Here is a 23240-nt window from a genome sequence, read left to right as displayed (position 1 = left end):
GAGTTGATGATGTTCATTTTGGATGAGAAAGAAACAAGTTCGGCAGGAGAAACATTTACGCAGGTGTGAAAAAAGTACCTTTGCTTGCTGGGTTGCGACAGCAGCTGCTGCTGCCCTGCACATAGCGCACATCTGCGGATAACGAAAAAAGCGTGTTCATCCTAGGGTGGCATGCCTGGGGGGTGCGTGTTGCATGCGAGCAAACTAATACCCTGGCTGCCGTCGTTTCAGAATTCTGTTCACGTGGACGAAATATACTCACGTAGACTCTGCTTCGCTAAACATGGTTGCTCTCACTCTCTCTCTCTTTCCCTCCCTTGCTATTTGTCTTTCTTTCCTTCCCTCTTTTGCTGTTTGAGTTTTCGTTTGTTCTCTTTATGCAGAGAAAGGCTAATCGCAGGCACGTAAAATTTATCTAGAAATATGTTTAGGGGGGTCCGAACCAAGTGTCTCAGGAATAATAACAATGTTTAAATTAAAATAATTATATTCAATCAAATTAATACTAATTAGTAATTGCAATACATAAATTAATATATTATTATTACATGATTAGGTAAAAAGACTGTAGCTATAAAAATAGAGATATAACAGCGCATATTCATTACGTAGCTTACCTTTAGTTAAGATCGGAATAATTTACATAAAAACAAGTGCTCTGGCAATGAAATTAATGTCAAATAGATGAATAATAGAATATTTATCGAATAACAAAAATGACGTCACATGTAGTTGGAGAAAAGTAAGTTCCTGATTAAAAAATGTTCATAACCATCCATTATGCAACAAATGCTAATATTTTCATTACTTAATTTTAATACTTTGTAAGTCTTTCGGAAGGGGGGGTCCGGACCCCTGGACCCCTCCTAAATACGTCCTTCCTGTCCCTCAAAGCCGTATCATCCCAATATAATCTTTGTCTTCCCATACGTTGAGAGGAAATTATACAACAAATGCTAAACGAGTATATTTTCATTATTTAATTTTCGTACTTAATAAGTATTTTGGGTGTGTATGTGTGTGTGTGTGTGGGGGGGGGTCGGACTCCCATAATACGTCCTTCGTGTCCCTCAAAGCCCTGTGATCCCAATATAATCCTTGTCTTCCGATATGTTCAGAGGAAATTATACAACAAATGCTAAACGAGTATATTTCCATTATTTAATTTTCGTACTTGATTAATCTTTCGGGGTGGTCCGGACCCCCTCCCTAAATACGTCCTTGGCTAATCGTGACTGCACCTACAGTTTATAGTAGGTTCCGAACCAGTATGTGCCTCTATCGGGTATCGAACCCGAGACCCCTTGATTACAAGGCGACGACGTTACCACTACGTCAGCGGAAAGCCCATCTTATGCGGTTTCTCTCTCTTCCTATCCTCTCTTGCTATTTTTCTCTTTCTCTCTTTCTTCCACTTTCGTTCTATCTCTGTCTTTCTGTCCTTCCTTCACTTGCTGCTTCTCTCCTTCCCTCCGTCCCTTGCTATTTTTCTCCATTTCTTTCTTCTCCTCTCTTGCTATTTCTTTCTCTTCCCATTCCTATCTTGCGGCCTCTCCCATCTTTCCGTACTTCCCTCTCTTGCTGTTTCTCTTTATCTTTTCCTTTCTTGCTCTTTCACTTTGCATTTGCATCTTTCTCTTACTATTAGACTTGGAGGAAGAAAAGCGACGTGAATAACAAAAAAAATATCAATACATAATATATGATAATGTAACAATGAATGAAGTCGCCTTTTAATGTACATTAATATTTTTTTCAGAATGGAACACTGAAAATAAACATTTTATACATAACCTATTTGACTGAATACATTCCTTAAAAGGATATGATTGATTATGTATTAAATGTGTAAAAATCTCTCGTCGAACAGAACTCATTCCTGGAATTTTCTTATTTGAGCCAAATGCTAAATTATTTTTCTATTTAGTTTCTTTGGCCTTTATTTTCAAACGTCACATTTCTAAAGAAACAAGCAGGTTTTTGCGTAAAGGGACAATAATTCCGTGGCATAAGGGTGGAAAAGAGCCCACAAGACAAGAAATTTTCAATGAAAACGTTTTAAAACTGCGATAATGAGAAAATAGCGGATAAGAAGAAAATAGAAACACGCAAAGGGGCGAGTAGAAGAAATAAGGAGAAAGATAGATGGAAAGAGTGGACAAGAATACACACAGAGAGAGAAGGAACAAGAAGTAGGGAGAAAATTACAAAGAAAGAACAAAGAGCAGGATGAAGTATTGAGAAGTAACTCACACACACAGAAGAAGAATTAAAGAGTAAGAGGGAAGAGAGAGAGAGCGAGAGGAAGAGATATAGAGAAAGGGACACAGAAAGAAAGAAAGATAGATGTATATGGAGAGAGAGGAACAAACTTAACAGCCATGATAGTAAGCTAAGCAGGTCCCACCAACAGGGTGTGTGACAAAGATAAACCGAGGAAAATAGACACAAGGACGCATTTGTTTAAAATTGATAAGATTTCTTTCGTTATCGCGTTGCAGAAACTAACGGTTATATATATATATATTTTGTTTTTTCTACATTTCTGCGTTGAGATGATCTTGCGGGTTTGAAAACTGTCTGGCCTTTCCACTCGTAGCTCGTCGATACCACCTCACTCCGGGACGTGTCTGGAACCAGCCCAGAATGTATTGATTTCCTGAGGGGTCTCTGTGAACGTGAGGGCATCCTGGCTTTCATGCTGGGAATGTTTCACATTTTAGTGAGGAAGTATGGACGATTTGAAAACAGAAGAATCACCAGACCCTCATTTCCCAATTAATCGACACAGGCCATGCAACGTCATCATTGGTAGGCAACGTCATCATTGGTAGGTTATGGATCGCAATACGATATCAGCATCACAGTCGCAAATGTGTATTGAATAGTCAAAAAGTTAACATACTTTAAACGTAATATTTCTTATATACATTAATGTAATAATTGCGTTATGGTTATATCGTTTGACTCATGCTGATTGTTCCACGGTGTGGGGGAGAAGGAATATTTTCCTCCATAATATTGTTGCCCCTCAAAAAACACACATCCAGTTTGAAGTTTTCATGTTTCTGTAACGCCCTTATATAATAATTAACACAAATTACTGTGACCGAACTGGAGTTATATGTGTGATTTTTTTCTCTCGTTGACATTCATTTTTCAGAGGGGGCGCGGGCCCCTCCGCCCCCTTTCTGACGTGTGCATATAAGCGAGTAGTCTTGTTGTAAGAAGAGAAGGTATTGGCCCAGGCAAAAAATATGGGTTGGGCGACAATTTTCTTATATTCGAAAGAAATTGCAACAGCATTTGTTTATGTTTATTTTATAATTTTTTGTGTTAGCTTTCCTACAGTTTTTTTCCCATGGAGATTTGTATTGTTTTTGTTATTTAGCGTCGCCTTTCTGCCAATTTCTGTTGAGAATGAGTGATGATTAGATGAAATTGATGAATGGGCCTTCAAAAAGAACACCCTAACCCAGGCCGGGACTTGAAGTCAGGAACTTCGGCAACGAGGTGCGTTGGCCACTGAGCCAGCTAATTCATGGAAATATCTTGACTATTTTGTTAAATGCAGTGTAATAAAAAATAATGTTGACATATTGTGCTGCTCTACGTATCACTAGTTCTGGTACGTTACTAAGTGAGCAGTGAACTTACATGAGTGAGAATAATCTTCGTGAAGAAGCGTTGCTCTAATTGTCCAGTTCCATGCATTACATTCGTTGAAAAAGAAAAGCACTCAAAGTTTGTTCGAAGAACTTTATGGTGAGATAGGCTAATCGGGATAATACGGTATTTCTCATACGTTAAGGTGGAGCATATTGGTAGTATGTGTGTGATGAAGTCAACCAAGAGCAATTAACACGGAGTGTCTATCTTTACAATGTAAGGATACACTTTTTGTAGGAGATAATCAAAATTTTCTGGTGTCATCAGCAGCATCTCTTTGTATTCTGAATTTCTCGCAGTTCATTTGATAGTCATGACAGTCCAGTCTCTCACCTACTATATATTTTTACGATTTTTTATCTATTGACTAAATAAGCACGTAATAATTCGCCCTTATTATCTGCATCAGCACTGCACATACCATAAATACTATAGCCCTCTCCCCTTCGAGGGACAATCGTCCGCTAAACTAACAATAAGTTGATAGTTAACGTAGAAATACATAATGTCATCCTTCACCCTTAAACGTAGAAATAAATAATGTCATCCTTCACCCTTAAGCTTTGATATTAAAGTCAATTTTCTACATTTTATGGCGAATCAAGAACTCATGAAGCAGATGATAGATCAAACACAACGAAAGACCCCCGCCTGGCCCAGGATTCTAATCTAGAACCCCCTACCTTCGTAGCACATTTCGTTGAACACCCTTCCAGGCGATCATCTCTCACAAATACGTCTAATAGTAACATTAAATTGTCAAATAAATGGCGATAGCATAAAATGACGCATAAAATGCTGCCATCCAACAATGAACTTCGTTGGTGACAGCTACAGAAAAGCATATCCCACTCCTGTGATAACGTCACTGCTTTCGTTGCGAGTTTCAATTTCAACATAAGCTAAAGTTAATAAATTTAACACGTGATCAACTTATATTTGCCACACGACTTTCGTAAACAATGTTCAGTAAATTAAGGCAACACCAAAGACACGCAAAGTGAAATGAGTATTTGTGGGCATTTGTTACATTGACATTAACCATAAGGAAAATATGCAAACCATACTTATTCAGGTCAGCATTGCAAATGTAAATATTTAATTATTCAAGTTATTGCGATGGGCATGGGCGCAACTTGGAACTTAACTTTGGAGGGGCAGGTACGAACTTGAGGATTAATTTTTGGGGGAAGCAGAGTTACATTTACTGTTACATTTGCGAAATCACAAATATTATTATTTATTACTTAGCTTCTCAGGCCTCATGATGTTAAGAAAAATATCTTTAACTTGTAAATTTTAAGAAACCTGAAAATTTTGCTCCCGCCAAGTTACGCCTATGGGGATGGGTAAAAAAGTGGGGCGGGAATACATATCTAAAGGTAGCCGTCTGCTCGCTCCCTGCCGGATTGGCTACAGCCGGATTGCGCAAACTTTTCCGGTTTTATCAGTGGTATCTGATAAGCCGTTGACAAGCTATCACAGTGTACAGGATTGCGCACAAAATAATGAGGCGATGTTTTCAGATGTAAAATGTTCTCAAGCCGTTCTCACTTCTGTTGTGTTTGTTTGTGTGTGTGTGTGTGTGTGTGTGTGTGTGTGGACTTACACGTGTTTTTGCTGGAAGAGTAGCATTAGATAGGCATAGAGGATGAACCTGATTGGTGGACTAGAATGTAATGGTCGGTGTATCTCCGTATTTATACCGAAGGTCACGAGCTTCGATTGACAGAAGTGTTTGTATCTGGTCTTGGTGGTGTTGCGATTGCCTTCTGACGCTGAAGAATGGCGGATTTCCGATTAAGTGTTACTGAAAAAGGAGTTGCTTGTGTGATTAAGGATGGATTTAAGTATCGTCGATTTCGGGAGAATAAGAAGGGATCACAGTGGCGGTAAGTGAATTAAGGTTTATTAATTACTTATTTGACGACGAAAAAGAGCATATAATAATTCTGTTATTATTTTACTGTATTATTGATCAAGATTATTCATCGGAAACGCACACACGAATTCAAAGCAATATTGTTAGTTGTAATTAAACAATTGTTCATATCGTTAATGTAACCTTAAATTTAGGCTATGACTATTCATTCGATTGCTATGAAGTGATACTCAAGCAGGATATCCTCAATAAACGTTTGTCTGATTTTTTCAATTCCACTATATGCACACTGACTCCCTGACTAATGTCTTTTCCAGGTGCACGTTGAAATCTTGTTGTGCAGTCATTATCACTGATAGCGAGGTAACTGTTATTTTGGAAGAAAGAGGACAGCACAACCACTCGAGCGACTTTTCAAAGGTAGAAAGGCAAGAGCTACGAGAAATGTGTAAGAAAAGAACAGCTTTGAAAGTGGCAACGTTGGATCAAAATCTGTGCGCAAAACAGGTCAGTGAGATTTGTGCGCAATTCTGGATGTAAAGTGTGCGCAATTCGGTTGCGGCGCCCTGTACCCGTTGTACCTCTTCCCCTCTCATTCCAATATATGTGAAAAAAATATATGCATTAGATTTTAGTGCATAGCATTCAGGGCGAATTGTAGCCACTTGGTTAACATTCCATGCGAGAACTGTTGAACTGACACCCTGTTTAAGACGATATCACCGATTCACAGTTCGGCTTTTTTGTGAATTCACTGCGAGTCACCGTTCATTCGCTTTGTCATCAGTGAAAAGCGCTACAGTGATTTTCCATTCGCATTTTTTACTGGAATCACTCAGATCACATGTCACATCATCACATTTTAACGTGGCGAGATGCGATTGGCTTTTGCTCTGTCACAGGCACGTTCGTTGCTGCGATCAAATCACAGAAATAACAGTTAGCTGCGGAAGGAGCGCGAGTTGTTAGTGACGTGTCCTTGGTGCTGTGCGTGAGTCGCCATGGCTGAAGAAATGAAAAAGAAAAGAGGCTTAAGGAGCGAACTCTGGAGTTTCTTTATTCCCGACCAGAAGCCGGGTTCCTTCATGGCCTCCTGCAGGCTATGTAATCAACAGTTTTCTTATAAAACATCAACAACAAACTTAAGGAAACACATGGTTGCAAAGCATCCCTTAGTGCCATTGTCTAAAATAGAGAAAATTATACGCACTGCCGAGGTAAGCGAAATCTGTTTTAAGTAATAGTTCATTGAACGGGACATAATATTTAACTTTGGCTGTATAGCTGACCGGTCACGAGATCCCCGACGGAAGTGAAGTGACGTAGCGGAAGACGACTCCAGTATTAGGGTTTGGGGGGAGTACACCTTCAGCAATGATTGACCCTGAGTCAGAACTCATGAAGAGCAGCGACGCAAGTCCTTGCCGTATGTTTTTGTTTTTGTTGCACTCGTTTGAAATACAGACTAAATAACGTTTAGGATTAGCAATACAAAAATATTCTGTACACTGAAAAAAAAATCAACCTGTTACCGCAGACATACTCTTCGTGCTTTGTGTAACTGACGCAAATCAACTCCCACGCACTTCCGCAATAACACTGACTGCAGCAGAAGTTTTCCTGCTACCCCTAAAATCTGCAAATGGACCGGTCTTTTCCTTTACCCCTGCACCCGTCTCTTCTCGTTTGGAGATCTTCTCGTGGGATGACTGCTGTACTAGGAATGGTACAGAGAACGACATTTGCTTAAGAAATTTACCTAAATAAATTATATTTTACAGTGGGGATATACCAAGTGGGGATATTAGTCACATAATTTGTTGATAGTAAGTAGAGTCACGGACACTTCCAGCTTGTAACGACTCCCATTTACTTGCAATAGGATCGTTACAACCCAGAAGTGTCCGTGACTGTACAAAGTGAGCCTGTGCTGCCTGCTTGCATATAATTCAGGATAAAATGCCGGTTATTGAAGGCTCATAGTGGAAAGGAGGTGTGTACACAGAAAAATATTAAGAAAAGTTGCTTCCCTGAATTACCTTTATACGTTGTGAAAATTTTGTGGTAACATGCAGTGTATGTAGTTTATACTGTAGCTGTATTTCGAGACTCGAAACAAGACCGAGACGAATGTTTATAAATCGAGACGAGACCGAGAACGGGCATTTATAGCTCTAGACTAGACCAACACACTTCCGTCCCGTCCCGATACTTCCCTAGCTGGACCCCCCTGCATATGCATATATATTAACTATTGTTCCCACAGGGTGGTATTTGTTGAGTGATTAGGGAAATCCCCACCTGGATAATTGTCTCCCCCTTCTGATTTATTTATATTTATCACTGGAGGACATATGTTTGGGGGAAGGCAAATACGAAGTACTGCATGAGATTATTTGTGATCTAATTAATTTTTTATTTTTGAAAATATCATTTTCCTTTCATGATATCATTTTTAGAATCACACTCGTTGTTCCCTAGTGATTAAAAGGAAGTACAGTCACGTGTATACTTCTCGGTTGTAACTATCCCATTAAAAGTCAATACGATAGTTACAACTCAGTAATACTCATGATTGTACTAACATGTTACCGCAACAAAGATCAGTGATCGTTGTTATAGATCTGTATATTGTGTGCAGCCACTAGCGTACGCAGGATATGATTCGGAATTGTAAAGGTGGATAATAGAACATAGTTTCGTTCGTTACGCACTATAAAATATTTCGTAATTACTAATTTTAACCTTCGTTTTAAAAACTGTTCAAACACAAAACTGGCAGTCGGGGTAATTTTAAGGTGGGTTTGCATTTACCACTTTGGTTTCCCCCGAATCCTATACTGTTTTCATTTGGAAATTTTGATTTGCTCACAATTTCGAGAGGGGCTATAGCCCCATCAGCTTCCCCTTGCGTACGCCTGTGTATGCAGTGCCATGCTATATAACCTTGCACATTGTAGCACGCCGAGGAGAAGACATGTAGGAAGGTGTGGACGTGATACGACTCCACACTTTCACAATGTCGAACATTTGTGAAGGTGACGTTATCAGTACCACGCTTCGGCTGCCTTTACCACCTCCCCTCTACTGGCTTTCCCCATGTATTCATTTTATTGGAGGCTGGGTGAATTTCAGTCACTTTTGTGTAAGGACATTGTCGGAAAAATACCCACCCGAGATCACCCACACCGGGAATCGAACCCGAGTCTATTGTGTGTCAGTTAGACGCCATACCGACTGGATCACCGTGGCTCCAATCAGTGATATATATTTTACATTTCCATCCATTCAACGATTTTATTTTCATAAAAGAATGATCAAATAGGGTAGGAGTTTTAACCCCTCCCCCCTCCTTTGGCACGCCAGTGATCGTAAAGTTTTGTATCATAACGTTTTTTTATCACAAGAACATTTTCCCTGTCAAAATTTTCATGCATACACCGATCTCTCCTAACATTTTAACGAATTGGACAGTCCCGATTAGCAGCGGTGCATAAAGTGATCTCAATACGCGTTACCGGCAAAATAAACACCCCACGATGCCGCATGACAATTATATAGGAAGTTTTTGTGGAAGAAAGCGAATTACGTGATCGCATCGAATTCCCCACATTCAGAGGATTTTCTCGCGAGCTGGCAACGCTCGCGCTCGTGATGTGAAACGAGCTCCCGACTCGTGGACGTCGGTGCTGCCACCAGGCGTGTCTCGACTATAAAACCTTGGACTCGTTCGCGTCTCGTTCTCTTTCGTCTGGTTTCTGCGTGGCGTGACACGTCAGCTGTGGTTTATTTGTAACCGAGCGCGCTCGTCGATTTATTGATTATCTCTTGCTTTCCTGCCGTCGTTCGCATCAGTGGATATTTATAAACTTCGTTAATAATTGCTCAGAAGGTGCCTTTGTGATTTATTTTAGTTCTTACGTGTGTTAAAGTTATCCGCCCGGTGGTTTTTTTCCCCCGTCACTCGCTGTTGTTCGTAGTAAATCAACATGTCTGAGCACGAGAAAAACACGTCCGTGGTTTCAAACAGCGGCGGCGAATCGGAGGAAGATAGGAAACCGTTTGCACCCGATAGGCCTGAAGAGGAAAGAAGCACAGGGAACCTACGTGGGAAACGGAAGCATGACCAGTATTCAGATGACCCACCAGCTCCTTTTTCGCTAGGATATTTACTACATTCCGCTGGGAGCACTAGTGAACGTCAAACTTCACGCAGCAACGATGATGATAAATCTGCTAAGCGTTTTAGGTCTTGGAAACCAAGGGTCCCAGGTGCCGTCAGATTGCAGACGTATTTTCAGTATGAAACTGATGAACACAAACGTAAATTCGGGGTCTGCAAATTGTGCAGGCAGTTCTCGAATAAAGAAGTTAGGATTGCTATGGCGGGTTCGAATACGAAAGGTGTTAATAGACATTTGCTCGTCGTTCATCCCAGTGAATACTACAGGGTGCATCCGGACAAGTTACCTGCGCAAGCGCAACAGCAGATGGAGGGATCAGATTACACCCACTATTTGTATCAGCCGGTAAGTGTTATTTTGTTACCAGAACAGAGAATTATATTTTTTAAAGTTTTAAATTTGTTACCACAACATTCTTGATATATTTTAGGTGCTACTTTGTTTCATGTGCGTGCTGTAACCTGTTTTGCAAGTCCGTGTTGCTCGTGTGCTTCAATTGAACGTAGTAATAACGGAATCCTGTTTCATTCCGCCCCTTCACACACACACTCACACACACACACATGGCATAGTACGCCACTATTTAGTTTCATATATTTTCCCCCCAATCCAATCTTGTAATCGGCCAGAAAGGAAAAGTAATATGAGTGCCACAAATTAGTCTCAGCAGGTTACATCCAATAAAAGTGTAATATATATACCTATATATTTTTTGTACGTGCTTGAAGTTCGCATTGCACCGAAAGTGAAGTCATAAGTTGAACAAAATCAGAGCGTGTAAACCTTGACGGTACACTCGCTAGAATTAAAAACAGATATTTTCGTACCATTCAGTTTAGTGCTGAAGTGTGTAACAATTTTAGGCCACGAATTTCGTAAAGTGAAGGGGGTGGGGGTGGGATACGGCCACAATAGGATTCCGGTAGCAGTCGCCGCTGTACTTTTGTATTTAACAACAGAGCCGTTGCAGCATAAAATAATTTCTGAACAGGGAAAGAGAACGCAAAAAACTTAGATGGCGCTTTAAAGCGTCGGCGGAATATGAGAGAGGACGGAGTGGGCGAGGGCTCCCCCACCCAAGACTTCTAAGCTGACAATAAAATATCAGTTAACGTAGCAGTAATTTTCGATTGCTTTACATAAGCATCGATAGACAATTTGTTGGAGGGAGGACGCGGGACGCTATCACGTACTACGAACCAGGCCCGTACCCAGGATTTTTTGAGGGGGGGTAGGTCCGGAAATGTGTTTATATATGTGTGTGTAAAGAGGTTACAAATTAGTTGAAATGTTTTTTATTAAGTTTTAAATTTTATTTAATTCTTTCTTTCTATTAATAATAATCAATAAGATTTCATACTTATGTTAGTCTTGCATTTCTGTTATATCTTCATTGTGTATATGTTGCTATAGAGTCCGTATATAGGATTTTTAAGGGTGAAGGAGTAGATCCGAAAATGTGGAACAAACAAATCAGATATGCTGTGAGGTTGATTGAATTAGGTCATTTTCCGTTGCTTTTCTGCCAAATTTGTCTAATTGCGGAGATGAGGATGAGCAATGATATGATTAAATTTATGAAGGAACACACTAACAAAGAACACCTATGTCCAGGCTGGGATTCGAGCCCGGAATCCGTGGCGTCGAAGCACGCTGCATAAACTACGGTGGTCGGCGAAATGCTGTCCATAAGAGCCCCTTTTTCGCGGAGGGTGGGGGTCGTAAACTTGTGACGTCACGGCGGAAGCAAGCTTTCTCTTTGCCTGAACAAATGTACTTGTAAACAGTGTTATATAGAGAGATAGGAAGTTTGTGGTCGGTGGCGAGTGATTTGGTGTTTTATGATTATTGTGTTGAATTTCTGAATATTCTCTATTGTACTATGTGCTGGATATGCCTAATTGTGCCGTGAGTTTGTGTGGAAACTACAATAGAGTAACAAGTGCTGCTGCATATTTCTTTGCAAACTAACAATACTATTAATTTAAAAGGCACTAACAGTTTCACAGAGGTAAACAATTCGTCTGGATGTTTGGCGGGACCAGTGGCGTACGCAAGGGGAGGGGGTTTCGGGATTTACCCCCCCCCACCTTGAGCTTGTGAAATGTTATGAAAAATGCTGTGGAAAAAATTAAATGGCCAATTTATCACAGTCAAAGATATGGGACAATACTATTAATATTACTACTACTACTGCTACTACTACTACTACTAATAATAATAAATTGAATTATTATTTCCATGCAGCACGGAAAAAAGCACAGCATTCCAAACACACGCGTCTTTCAGAGAGAAAGCCTTGATAATTAACACGTATTCTTGAAAATAAAATATGAGGGAAACTATGATTTAAAAGAGAGAAAACTTGTTTTGTATCTCAGTTGCAACAATGTTCAATACACTGGCATACGCAGGATTTTTTTTCGGGATGGGCTGGAATAATAAATGTGGATAGCACATGCCTTCGTTTTGGAGGGCAGGATGCATAATAAAATATTTCGTATTTTTGGAGCTTTTCAGTCTTATTAAAATTGTTTCAAAGACAAAAATGGTAATCGGGATTCACTTTAAAAGAGGTTTCGCATTTACACATTTTGATTTTTTAAAGTTCTTAACGGATTTTTATTTGAAAATTCTGATTTTCTCAAAATTTCGGTAGGGGCTGTAACCCCATCAGCCACTCCTCTACGTACGCCAGTGTTCAATGAACATGTATTTTTTTGTGTTAACAATGAGAATTAACTAAAGAAAGTTTTTGGTTCGTTGTAAGCGGCTAATGTACAGACAAAGGCTATGCGGACAAGAATATAGTCACCAGTCCGCCTTCCCATTGTATTGTTTACCGCAGCATGTTTGAATATCTCTCTTTTAAAATGTCTCACCTTGTTGACTGGACAATTTTTCAAACGACAATAAGCTTAACTATTGTAAAATGTTTTGTTGGCAAGAACAGAGACACAATCCAGATGTGAATTATCGGGGGCATTTATGCGGGGAAGAAGCCGGAGAAATTCCAACCAATTCCGGGAGCGAACCCGGATCTCCCGCGTGGTAGTCAGACGCTCTACCGTCCAGACCACCGCAGCTCCTTGGATGAGTTCCATACTTTGATTATTTCAATTTATTTTAATTTTTTTTCTTGTTTTTATGGATTTTCTTCACACTTAAAATGTCTCACCTCGTTGACCAGACAATTATTTTGTAACAAAGAAACAAAAAATGCTCCCAGAATTTGATAAAAATCGAATGACTAGCAAGTGATATTGTTATATTGCTTTCGTAAATACTGTATTTATGTCGATCTCTACTACTTAATAGTAGTAGTGGTATTAGTAGTAATTCAGCTAATTAATTAATTATAAGTATTATTAATTAATTGTGATTATTATTTAATTAAATTATAATAAAACAATGGTAATGTGAATTTGGAGAAAGTTTTAGAAATAATCCCCCCCTTGATAAAATCGTGCGTACGCTACTGGGCAGGACGCTGTTGAAAAATGGGACATAATTGGATTTTTGGAGTAGCATCGCAAACCACAGGACATAACCCTCAGAAAAAGGACTGTCCTGCGAAAATCAGGACGTCTGGTCACCCTACTGTAGGTCTAGTGGACAGAGGCGCAAAAACGAATTTTCGTATAGGGGTCAACTACCGGGATAAACGTGCCCTTTCAAGTCTTCATTAATCCGATGATATACATATTTACGTCACCGTTAGGGTATCTTCGATGAAAAAAATACAAGGCAATGTACATTGAAAGAAGAAGGCATGTGTGGTTTTCATTGAAGGTATAATCCTATCATTCACATGAACTGACTGTATCTTTATTATTTTACGTCGGTTTTCTACTTTTTTGGTCAGGAGCGACGCTGAGGATGACAGATGAAGTGATGGAATAGATTATGGCACAAACACACATCTATGGCTTACCCAGAATTCGAACTAAATAACTAAATAACTTAGACCAGCTCCTTGATAAAACCAAACCTAGCCCCAGGAATATTATTTTGGCATTCATCAGTGCTAATTGATCTCTGCGTCAACCTCCATACACGATATGAATCAAAACAACTTATTGATATCCTGTATCGTCTCACTGCTTCATACAGTGAGACAGACTATTACATACTAGATATCTGCTACAATACATTCCTAACCATCGTCAATTAAAACGTAGTACATTCAGTTAATTTTGGAGATTGTAGACCGCAACATCAATACTATTGATGGACATTGCACCTTTCATCTTGGAGTTGGTATTCAATATGTAACTCACCGACTTTCGTGGCGTAGTAGTTAGCAAAAATGCACTACGGCGCCAAAGATCCCAGTTTCTAATCCCTGCCTGTGCATTAGTGTTATTCGTGAGTGTCTCTTCATCAGTTTCATATTTCATCACTCATTCTCGTAGTCGTGATTCTATGGAATGCCAAAAGCGGTGGGTCGTTCGCACCCTCCAACCCTGCTGAACTGGTCGAGAAAGGAAAGGACACGTGAAACCACCAGGGAAGAGCCCTCCTATGTAAAGGGACGAGGTTGGCTGTGCTTGTTAATAACATTTTGAAACAATGTTGCCAAACTTAATGTAAATACAACCAAGTATCGAACCATTTATGATACTAGAAATTTACATTTACGTACCATGAAATACACCTTTCAATAACTTCCCTTAAAAGTTTGAAGGTCGGAAGTCCAATAGTTCAGGAGAAAACGTAAAATTGTTCTTTTCTTCAATGTAAGTAAATGGGGGAAACTCGTCTCTCTTCGGAAAAAAGTAGGAGAAACGGCCGCGCTTCGCCTTAAAATTTTTACTAGACATAAGTGCTTGAGAAGTTGTCTATATTTTCTTCTTCAATTCAGAAGCTCTTATCGATATGCGATTTGTTCGTGATCTCTTTACTGAAGATTCTTTGTTCGATTCTCGTCCTGAACACCAGTACCAGAGGACGATTGATATTCATTGTGGCCTAAAGCCCTGTTTTCCATTACCACAAATTTGCCGCGCAACATAACGCGCGGCATGTGCCAAACATTTGTTGAAATGGAAACTCTGCATGCCGCGGTGCAAGTGCCGGGAACAAAATTGCCCCAATCGATTTTGGCGCACAACATGTTCCGCGTCATGCGCCGCGGACAATGGAAACAGAGTGGAGCAAGTTCCTGGGGCACGGGCATGCGCACTAGAGTAGAAACAGACGACGCGACTACAACCACGTGCTCGCTGTTTGGACTGAAGCGGCGTCACGACACGTCCTGTTATTTGAGTGTAGTTGTTGTAGTTGGTTGTGTAGTTGTGCGTGAGTATTTGATTTGTGGAAAACATGGAGTGGTCGAAAGATAAAGTAGTAAAGCTTATAGAGCAATATAAACAGGAGTCAGTGTTGTGGAATGTCACTAGTTCGAACCATAAGAACTCAAACTGCAGGGGCGATGCCTTGCAACGAATTGCCGACATAATTGAAACCACTGTTGAGGAAGTTGAGAAGAAACTCCACACACTGAGATCACAGTATTTGAGGGAAAAAATAAAAATCGAAAAGAGTAAAAAAAGTGGTGCAAGTGCAAAGGATGTGTACGTTCCGAAATGGAAGTACTACAACTTGCTGAGTTTCCTTTCATCAAGGACTGAACGAGTTCAACACAGAAGTTCATTTAACCCGGTGAGTAAATAATGCCTTTACCGTAATGTACAGCAGGCCCGTGCCCAGGATTTTTTTGCGGGGGTCCAAGCCCGAAACCATATATATATATATATATATATATATATATATATATATATATATATATATATATATATTTGTCATGAAATATATGTCAATTATTAAATAATTTATTAATATAATTAAACATGTATAAATAAATTAATTTGGTACATTTATAAACTAGCAAATTAATTTATTTAACAACTGGTTCAAAATGTCTAGAAATTAAACAATGCTTTTAATAAGTGTTAGATTTTATTTAATTATTATTTTCTATAAACAATGGTCAATAGAATTTCATACTTTTATTGTGATATGTTTCTATAATGTTGTAAATTTGTTAATGGTCTCTCGAAAGGAAAGGTTTCCTTATCAGAGCTGTAGCTAGAGATTTCAGCGCTCAGGACGAGAATAGATTTTCGCACCCCCCCCCCCCCCCCTGCCTAGATGAGGCTCTCATACTTAGACAATGAAGAAATTTTATGTACCTAATATTTTCCGTTGAATCCGATGAAAATAAGACTTATCACTCAAGAAATGTGACTAATAAAATGACAGTCGGTTGTGCATCCTACCTCACCTTCATTCAAGCAGTGTGTGGTATTGTTCACATGTGCAAATTCGATTGCAAAGGACAGTTTATCAGTTTAGTTTATCTTGGTAGATAAAGTTTAGCATTGTGTGGGAGCAAAAATGGCAAAAGGTGGGGAAGGGGGGTAACTGCATCCCTCGCCCCCCTAATAGCTGCCACTGTCTATGACTGTAGAAGTTCATTTTAACCACAAGCTGTTACCAGCTCTAAAAAAAAGACAGAGAGAGAGAGAGAGAGAGAGAGAGAGAGAGAGCAAGAGATGTATGCAACCTTCACACACACACACACACACAGCCATTGTGCGTTGTTCTTCCTTCTTTGTATGTGCTTCTGATATTATTCTTAGTAAAGTATATATGAAGTCAAAACTAATTACTTATTTTTATTGTTATAAAAATGTCTCCCCATCGAAAAATTTTGATGGGGGGGGTGAATTTTAATAGAACGGGATCGTTGGTGGGAAGGTGTGAGATCCCCCTCCGCCATGGCTGTGACCACCAATGCTGAGGTAGTATTGCAGATGGATGTACAATTGTAGTGTTGCAATATTATGGACCAAAGTAACGGGAAAAACCCAACGCAGTGATAACCCCTCTCTCTCTCTTCCTGACCCGACAATCAAAAATGCAGTTGCTTACAGAGAAAGGTTGTCATCTGGCGTACAGCTCGGTACTTATCGCTTACATTCCATTCTCAAAAGTATTTGAATAATACAATATTCACAAATTAACAATGTTTTCAATTTTCTTACACCACCACCATTGAACAGCTATGATTTGATTTGATTTGTAATGAAGATAATGTATGATTACAAAGTAATATATTTATAAGAAGTTAAATGACTTGTATTAGGAATGATTATTATAATGAAGAATATATCTGAATGTGAATTAACCAAAAAAAAAAAGAGGACATTTTCTCGTCTGCAGTTCGAAAAAATCAGGACAGGGATTACAAATAGTGAACTGTCCCGACCAAATTGGGATGTTAGGTAACTTTGCATAAATGGTTACTATAAAACTAAAGTTGCTAAATATTACAGTGCAGACTTCTGGAGTTTGCCTCTCTCCAGAAACAATCCATTCATTTATGCAAGAAGAAAATTGATATTCTTGCAAAATGTGAAAAACCGTCCATGTGTTTTTTTTTTGTAGTTTTTTATGGGTTCGCATTAAAATATTTCATGGCTCAAGGAGGGGGGGGGGGCATGGCCCCCTTGGTATAGGGTGGCTGGAAATGAATTTACTCCTAACCCTTAATTTTTAATTAGAAATTAATTAGAATATTAGAAATGAATGTAATTTTATCAACCTTCTTCGTGTGCTGCACTTTTTCGAGAACTAAGAGAACTTTCAATATTTTACCCTTTTGATTGGTGAACGCATTGGTTTATAATAGCTATAAACAAAATAGAACCGTCCACTTTGCCGTATTTGTAACTTATATAACTCTTTCCTAAAGGTTCAACGTTGCCCACGTATTAATAGATTTTATTTTGTTTTTGCATCTAAGGAGCAACGAAACTTTAGTTATCTTTCTAAGGCTAAATTGACCTATTTAGGCTTGCGATAAGAAAAAAGTAAAAATGTTTCATAAATTTGTAATTATACATATTCAGGTAATACATACTCAAAAAAATCCAGATAATGTCATGTAATGTCCACTAAGCATAACGATGTTGCAATGACAGTGACTGACTGTGGAAAAAAATTGCCAATTATTCACGAACAAATATGTCGGGATTTTCTCCTTTCTGCTTACACCATCGAAGTCCAGGAAGCTCCACTACTTCATTTCTCCACGTCCAGTTGATAACATTCCCGTTATCATCCTTTGAATCAAATACATGAGCAGGAGAGTAGATGTTTGCAGAAGACTTCTTTCTTAAAAAATTGTGCAAATAAACACAGCTCAAAGTAATCCATCTGGCTGTTTCGGGTTGAAGCAACATGGATTTTCGGAGTACTCTAAATACACTGCTTAATATATCGAAAACGTTTTCCGTCCCCTTCTACCGTGCGTCCATTTCGATCTGCAGCCGAGAGATCGGGAGAAACGTGGCGGGCGGCGCTGACGGAGGTGCCGACATTTGCGGCCTGTAATGCCCGCATATTTTTATGGACATATGCAGACATTTATATAAATATTGCAAAACTAGCACTAACCTGTGTTATAAGAGTTGTTCAAAGTGATGTCCACCTACATTCACACATTCCTGGCATTGTTTGATGAAATTTTGATTCACACGCAAAAGTTCTTCTTCCGTAATTCTTCCTAGACGTCTACCCGTATCTCTATGTGGAGGTGAAACGCCTGGGAATTTCTGTACAAATTGCCTACACACGTCTCGATACGAGTCTGTTTTCACGTAAGTGTCATACATAAAAATTCTTTGTTCTAACGTGAACCTTGCGGCTGGCATTCCAATCGTCTGACTGACACAACACACATACACACTGCAATAACACAAACAAGTAACGGCAAGTAACCAAGAATAACACTCTTACGCACAGTACGAAATTAACACGCTCGTGGTTTACATCTGCCTGCCACTATATTCACAGCTCTGTAGTCGCGAAGGAACAAAAAACTTGAGCTAGGAGATTTCGGATTGCAAGGAAGCTCACGAACACCATTAGCTTTTAACGGTTCGTCTGCAGCGTAATCTTGATACAGTGTTGCACATTCGAAACCTCCAAACGATCCCCATCGACACAAAACTCTTTCAAGGATATAAACTTAAGCAGGACGTTTCTGGTCAAAACTATGATTAAAATGTTTTACAGAGTATTATCTGTGGCTCTTAATATAATTTCTAAAGCGTATTTATTTGTGTATATAAGGGTGGAACTTGGAAGAATTACAGAAGAACTTTTGCGTGTTATAACACAGGTTAGTGCTCGTTTTGCAAGATGTCCACAAAAATAAGCGGGCATTACAGGCCTCAAATGTCGGCATCTCCGTCAGCGCCGCCCGCCACGTTTCTCCCGATCTCTCGGCTGCAGATCGAAATGGACGCACTGTACCTCTGGAATGTCTCTAATTGAAACTCTTTCAATTGTACCTTTTTTAAGTCTTCCCACATAAGGTTTCATGATACGCTCTGACATAGCGAATGCATCATCAGCAACTATTACGAAGAGCATATCCACATCCCTCCCTGGTAAGGTCTGTTTAGGAGGAATTTGTAGTGTGTTTAGCTCAATAGCACCATAACGTCTGTGCCCAAAAAAACCACCAGCATCGCACTCACGTCCTTGAACACCTACGTCCACATACAAAAAAAATTGTACTCTGCATCACACATCGCCATGAGAACAATGCTGAAAGTTCCCTCGTAGTTGTAGTATAAGCATAGAATAGTTAGGTATAAGGAACCACTGTTTGCCGGAGCTTGGATGACAACGCGCTTTCCGTCAAGTGCACCGATGCAATGTGGGTAGTTTCATTTAGAATAAAATCATTTTGCAACTTTCTGCCATTCCTCCTCAGTGGTTGGTACCTAAAAATAAATTATAGTAATAATTCCTCAGTAATAAAGTAGTAAAAAAAAATAGTAATAGTAATCAAATCCAAAATGCTATTTTTCTTAAAATGAAAGATATGTCACATTGTTGTTTATTGTACTAGGAACTTCAAAACCAGTTTTTTCTCGTTTCCAATGAAGAGTGCTGTATGTAGAAAAAACACAAAGTTTGACTATTTGAAACTCTGCATGGTCATGGGGATATAGGTTAACCTTTTTTTTTACAAAATCATTTAAACCATTTCCGATATGTATACTAGCATTGCATTCACTTAAACCTAGCATGTCAGTATCAGTCGTAAAGCAATGCTAAAACTGTGTTGGGTTGGAACTAGAGACCTTTAGATTGTATTGGGTGGTGTAGTTATTCATCATTCATCTTTCAGATGGTAATCACTCGCTTCGCCTAAATGTGATATATGCAAGAGGTTACATTCAAAGTTATGGCAAAAGAACTTACATGTACAATAATTGGATTTCTGTACTCTCATGCTAAGAATGACAGAAGACTTGTCCCTTCTACCCAATACTGTGGGTACGATACGCAGTATTCATGTTTATTTTTAGATGTAGTAAGACTCATCGCAAACCGGCCTTGACAATGATGAACCTGTTGATAACGTCCAAGAAACCCCGGGAGAGAACAATGAGACTGGCTTATTGAATGAAAGAGTGTCAGAACTTGCTGTGTTAGACAAGATCTCCACGAATTCCAAAAAAAATCTGTAGCACCTCGCCAGAATAAACGTTCACTGGATTCAAAATTGACTGGACTGGAGTAAAAGTTCAACCATGCATACGGCGTGTTCACAACAACTTTAAACAAAAGTAGGGATGAGGACACATGTTTTGGAGAATACGTCGGAGAGTCATTAAAACAAATTCAAGATAGGAAAACTAAATCTTGGGTGCGGCATAGCATTACCAACATCCTTTTTCAAGTTGAGTGTGGAGAAAGTCCTTTTCCCCAACCACAACCAATTAATCCTGGTGGTAGCTACTATTTTGGCGACTCTTGTCAACAATAGAGTATTCAGTATCCTCCTCAGCAGATGTACAACCAGCCTGATTCCAGTCATTCATCTCCCTACAACTCTCAACAAGTGAGCCCACAGAGTGCATATCCTTCCTCCCAGGCAAGCGACCAGTCTCAATATTCTCCCCTGCAAGTGCAAGCAAACTGCCCGTCTGTAACGTGTCCCCAATAGGATGAATGCCAACTTCAGCATTTGTTTACTTCTGGAAATACTTAATTGAAAAAGCTGTAACCAAACCTTATTCAAATAAGTTAATGCCCTTTTTCGCTATCTAAGAGATTTCTGTAAGACCTACGACTTTATCGTTTCGAGTGCTTTGTTTAATACTCTCTTTTTACATGTTATTTTACTTTAATACATTCTCATTACTTTTCTTAACATCTATCAATAACTACATAACTATTTGGCATAGGAAGCATGTTCCTTTGATTAAATTAAAAGAGCTAATTATATATGTAATTAGTTATTAGTTATTTAGTATATTTCAAGTTATGTTAATGTAGACAAATTATATATATATATATGAAATTGTTTACGGGGAGTGTGCACCTTTTTGTAAACAAATCACATTTTATGAATAAAATTTTCCAACTTTTCCAGAAGAAGAAAATCTGTAGGCTACTTTTGTAATAGGCTAGTTACCATGTACCAAAATACCTAACTGAAAGCCAAAACTCCCATTTAAATAACATGTGCCTGTAAAAAAGTGCACATTCCTCTTAAAAAGTTATCAGTTCTTTCCTTAATATAACCTCTCAAAACGGCTACAATGAATCTTGAGATACCAGATTTGGAAATTCTGTGCAGGTACATTATAGAACTGTAGCTGTCACCTGTTGCTAGGAAACGAAGGGTTGCCGCCAACATTTCACCATTTCAACTGGTCCTCGACATGTACTGTGGTCCAACAAGATTTAATAACAATTCAAAATCACTTGCAGTCATTCTTACAAAGTTTTCGTATCCACTTTGAAGACGTAAGTCTCTCATCAACGAGTTATACGCTCCTTCCGAATTTATTTTCGCTAGAAAACTTCTAATCCACCATCTAGGTCGTTTTTGCCTCTTTCTTAGAAGTTCATGGTACGCGCCTGCCATAACCACAAAACCCGCCATATCTGTATTGTCCATCTTTACACAAGCGAAATCACCACCAAATAATTACAATACAAGAGAAGAAACACTGAACTACTCTAAAGCACTGCACACGCTACGGTGTGGTCCTGCACTCCAGTGTTGTTGCGGGCGTTTTTTTCCCCCCAGAAGTATGTGGTTTTAAATTGAAAACAGTGCACTAAATGACGTGCAACATGTGCGTAGCAATAACGTTTCGTATAAGACGTTTTTAGGTATAAAACAATGGTACTGCTGAAATACATACTTTATAACGGTTACTGTACACGTATGGAAGAATATTTTAGTTTGTTTCAATTGTAAACACCGTGCACTCAGCATAAATGGTGTAACTCAACGTGCATTTCATGCTGTATATGTTATATATTGTCATTGCAAAAGCTAACCGAAAAGTTACATGCTTCCGTGTAAACGTAAAATACTATCTGCTTTGAGATTTTTGGAAGCATGTACATAGCATTTATGCTAGCAAAAATGTTAAAGGAAATGCTTTCGTCGAAAGCCGGGTTAAAGATGGACGAGCAATTTGAAGAGTGTTGTGCTTTGTGCTTCTATCAAAAATTAAAAAAAGAAAAGTAAGGACCAGAGATTGGCTCGAAAACATATAGTAATCAATGCGTACTGAACAAGGTTTTTAATTAACTCGGGTATGCATATCAATATTCATACATGAGATTCGCAGGATTCAATCACAAATTTTAAAGAAATCAAACATTAATTTTGTGAAACGCCCTCCCTTGCCCGGGAAAACAAATGCTACCACTACCTAGATAGAGGCGGCAAAATCTCCCTCGGACAAGCGAAATAGCGTTACGGTCCAGGTTAAGTTCGTGTGTAGGAACCGGTGACCGACGGTGCATAGTGATAAGCCATATCGAATAAAAACAAAGACATATGTACTTTCAAATAACCACCTCTTTACCTGTAGCCGGGAAGCGGCTAGCTGCATACCTGAAAATCACGGGTAGCGACATGCGTACGAAATGATATAGCCCAAAATTAACATGAAAATAAAAAGTATATTCTATTCATAACCAACAAAACTCAGTTTACTACATCTCCCCCTCTTTCACGCTCTCACATTCATTCACACATTCAGTTCTCACGGGGTCATCGACACAAAGAATGATACATGACATGTACAGGTTTTATGACGATAAGCCTTAATGATTGCATTCATATTTAAATTTACCTTAATTTTTATCTAACCAGGTCATTTGTGATTTTTCTCCAGTGCTACTCAAATCCTAGCCAGCCCTTACTTAAGTTCACCTTTTAAAAAGAAACTAGTCGGCGCGGTGACAATACATTATTTAACCAGCATAAACAAAGGCGTCTCAACGGCAATTACATTCACGTGGGCGGACGTTTTCCTTTTACAAGACCTCACGTGGTTCAAACGTAACAAATAACCTCCGCAAACATATACTCTCTAGCAGGCGGGACTTAAACACTTCGCCGCGCCGAGCAATTCATGTTACCAGGCAAATACTTTTACTAAATAATCACA

At 39.1% G+C, this 23240-nt stretch overlaps 1 protein-coding gene across 3 annotated transcripts in view; it reads left to right on the top strand.

Moving 5' to 3' along the window:
- The window catches only part of LOC145989393 (uncharacterized), a 40510-nt gene that overhangs the window by 4529 nt on the left and 12741 nt on the right, over nt 1–23240 (top strand). Inside the window, exon 1 of one of the 3 annotated variants that reach the window (XM_083124739.1) lies at nt 9311–10080. The exons of 1 other annotated variant lie outside the window; for it this stretch is intronic. In XM_083124739.1, the coding sequence (XP_082980865.1) occupies nt 9541–10080 (540 nt within the window). In that variant the 5' untranslated portion in view covers nt 9311–9540. Of the gene's footprint in view, nt 1–9310; nt 10081–15060; nt 15400–23240 lie in introns of those variants that run through there. One more of the 3 variants, XM_083124750.1, reaches the window with a different exon arrangement.

Source organism: Lepisma saccharinum, chromosome 1, assembly GCF_977018435.1.
Source record: "Lepisma saccharinum chromosome 1, izLepSacc3.1, whole genome shotgun sequence".
Classification (NCBI taxonomy): Eukaryota; Metazoa; Arthropoda; class Insecta; order Zygentoma; family Lepismatidae; genus Lepisma; species Lepisma saccharinum.
Note: the sequence above shows the minus strand (reverse complement) of the source record. Positions and strands in the feature narration are given on the sequence as shown.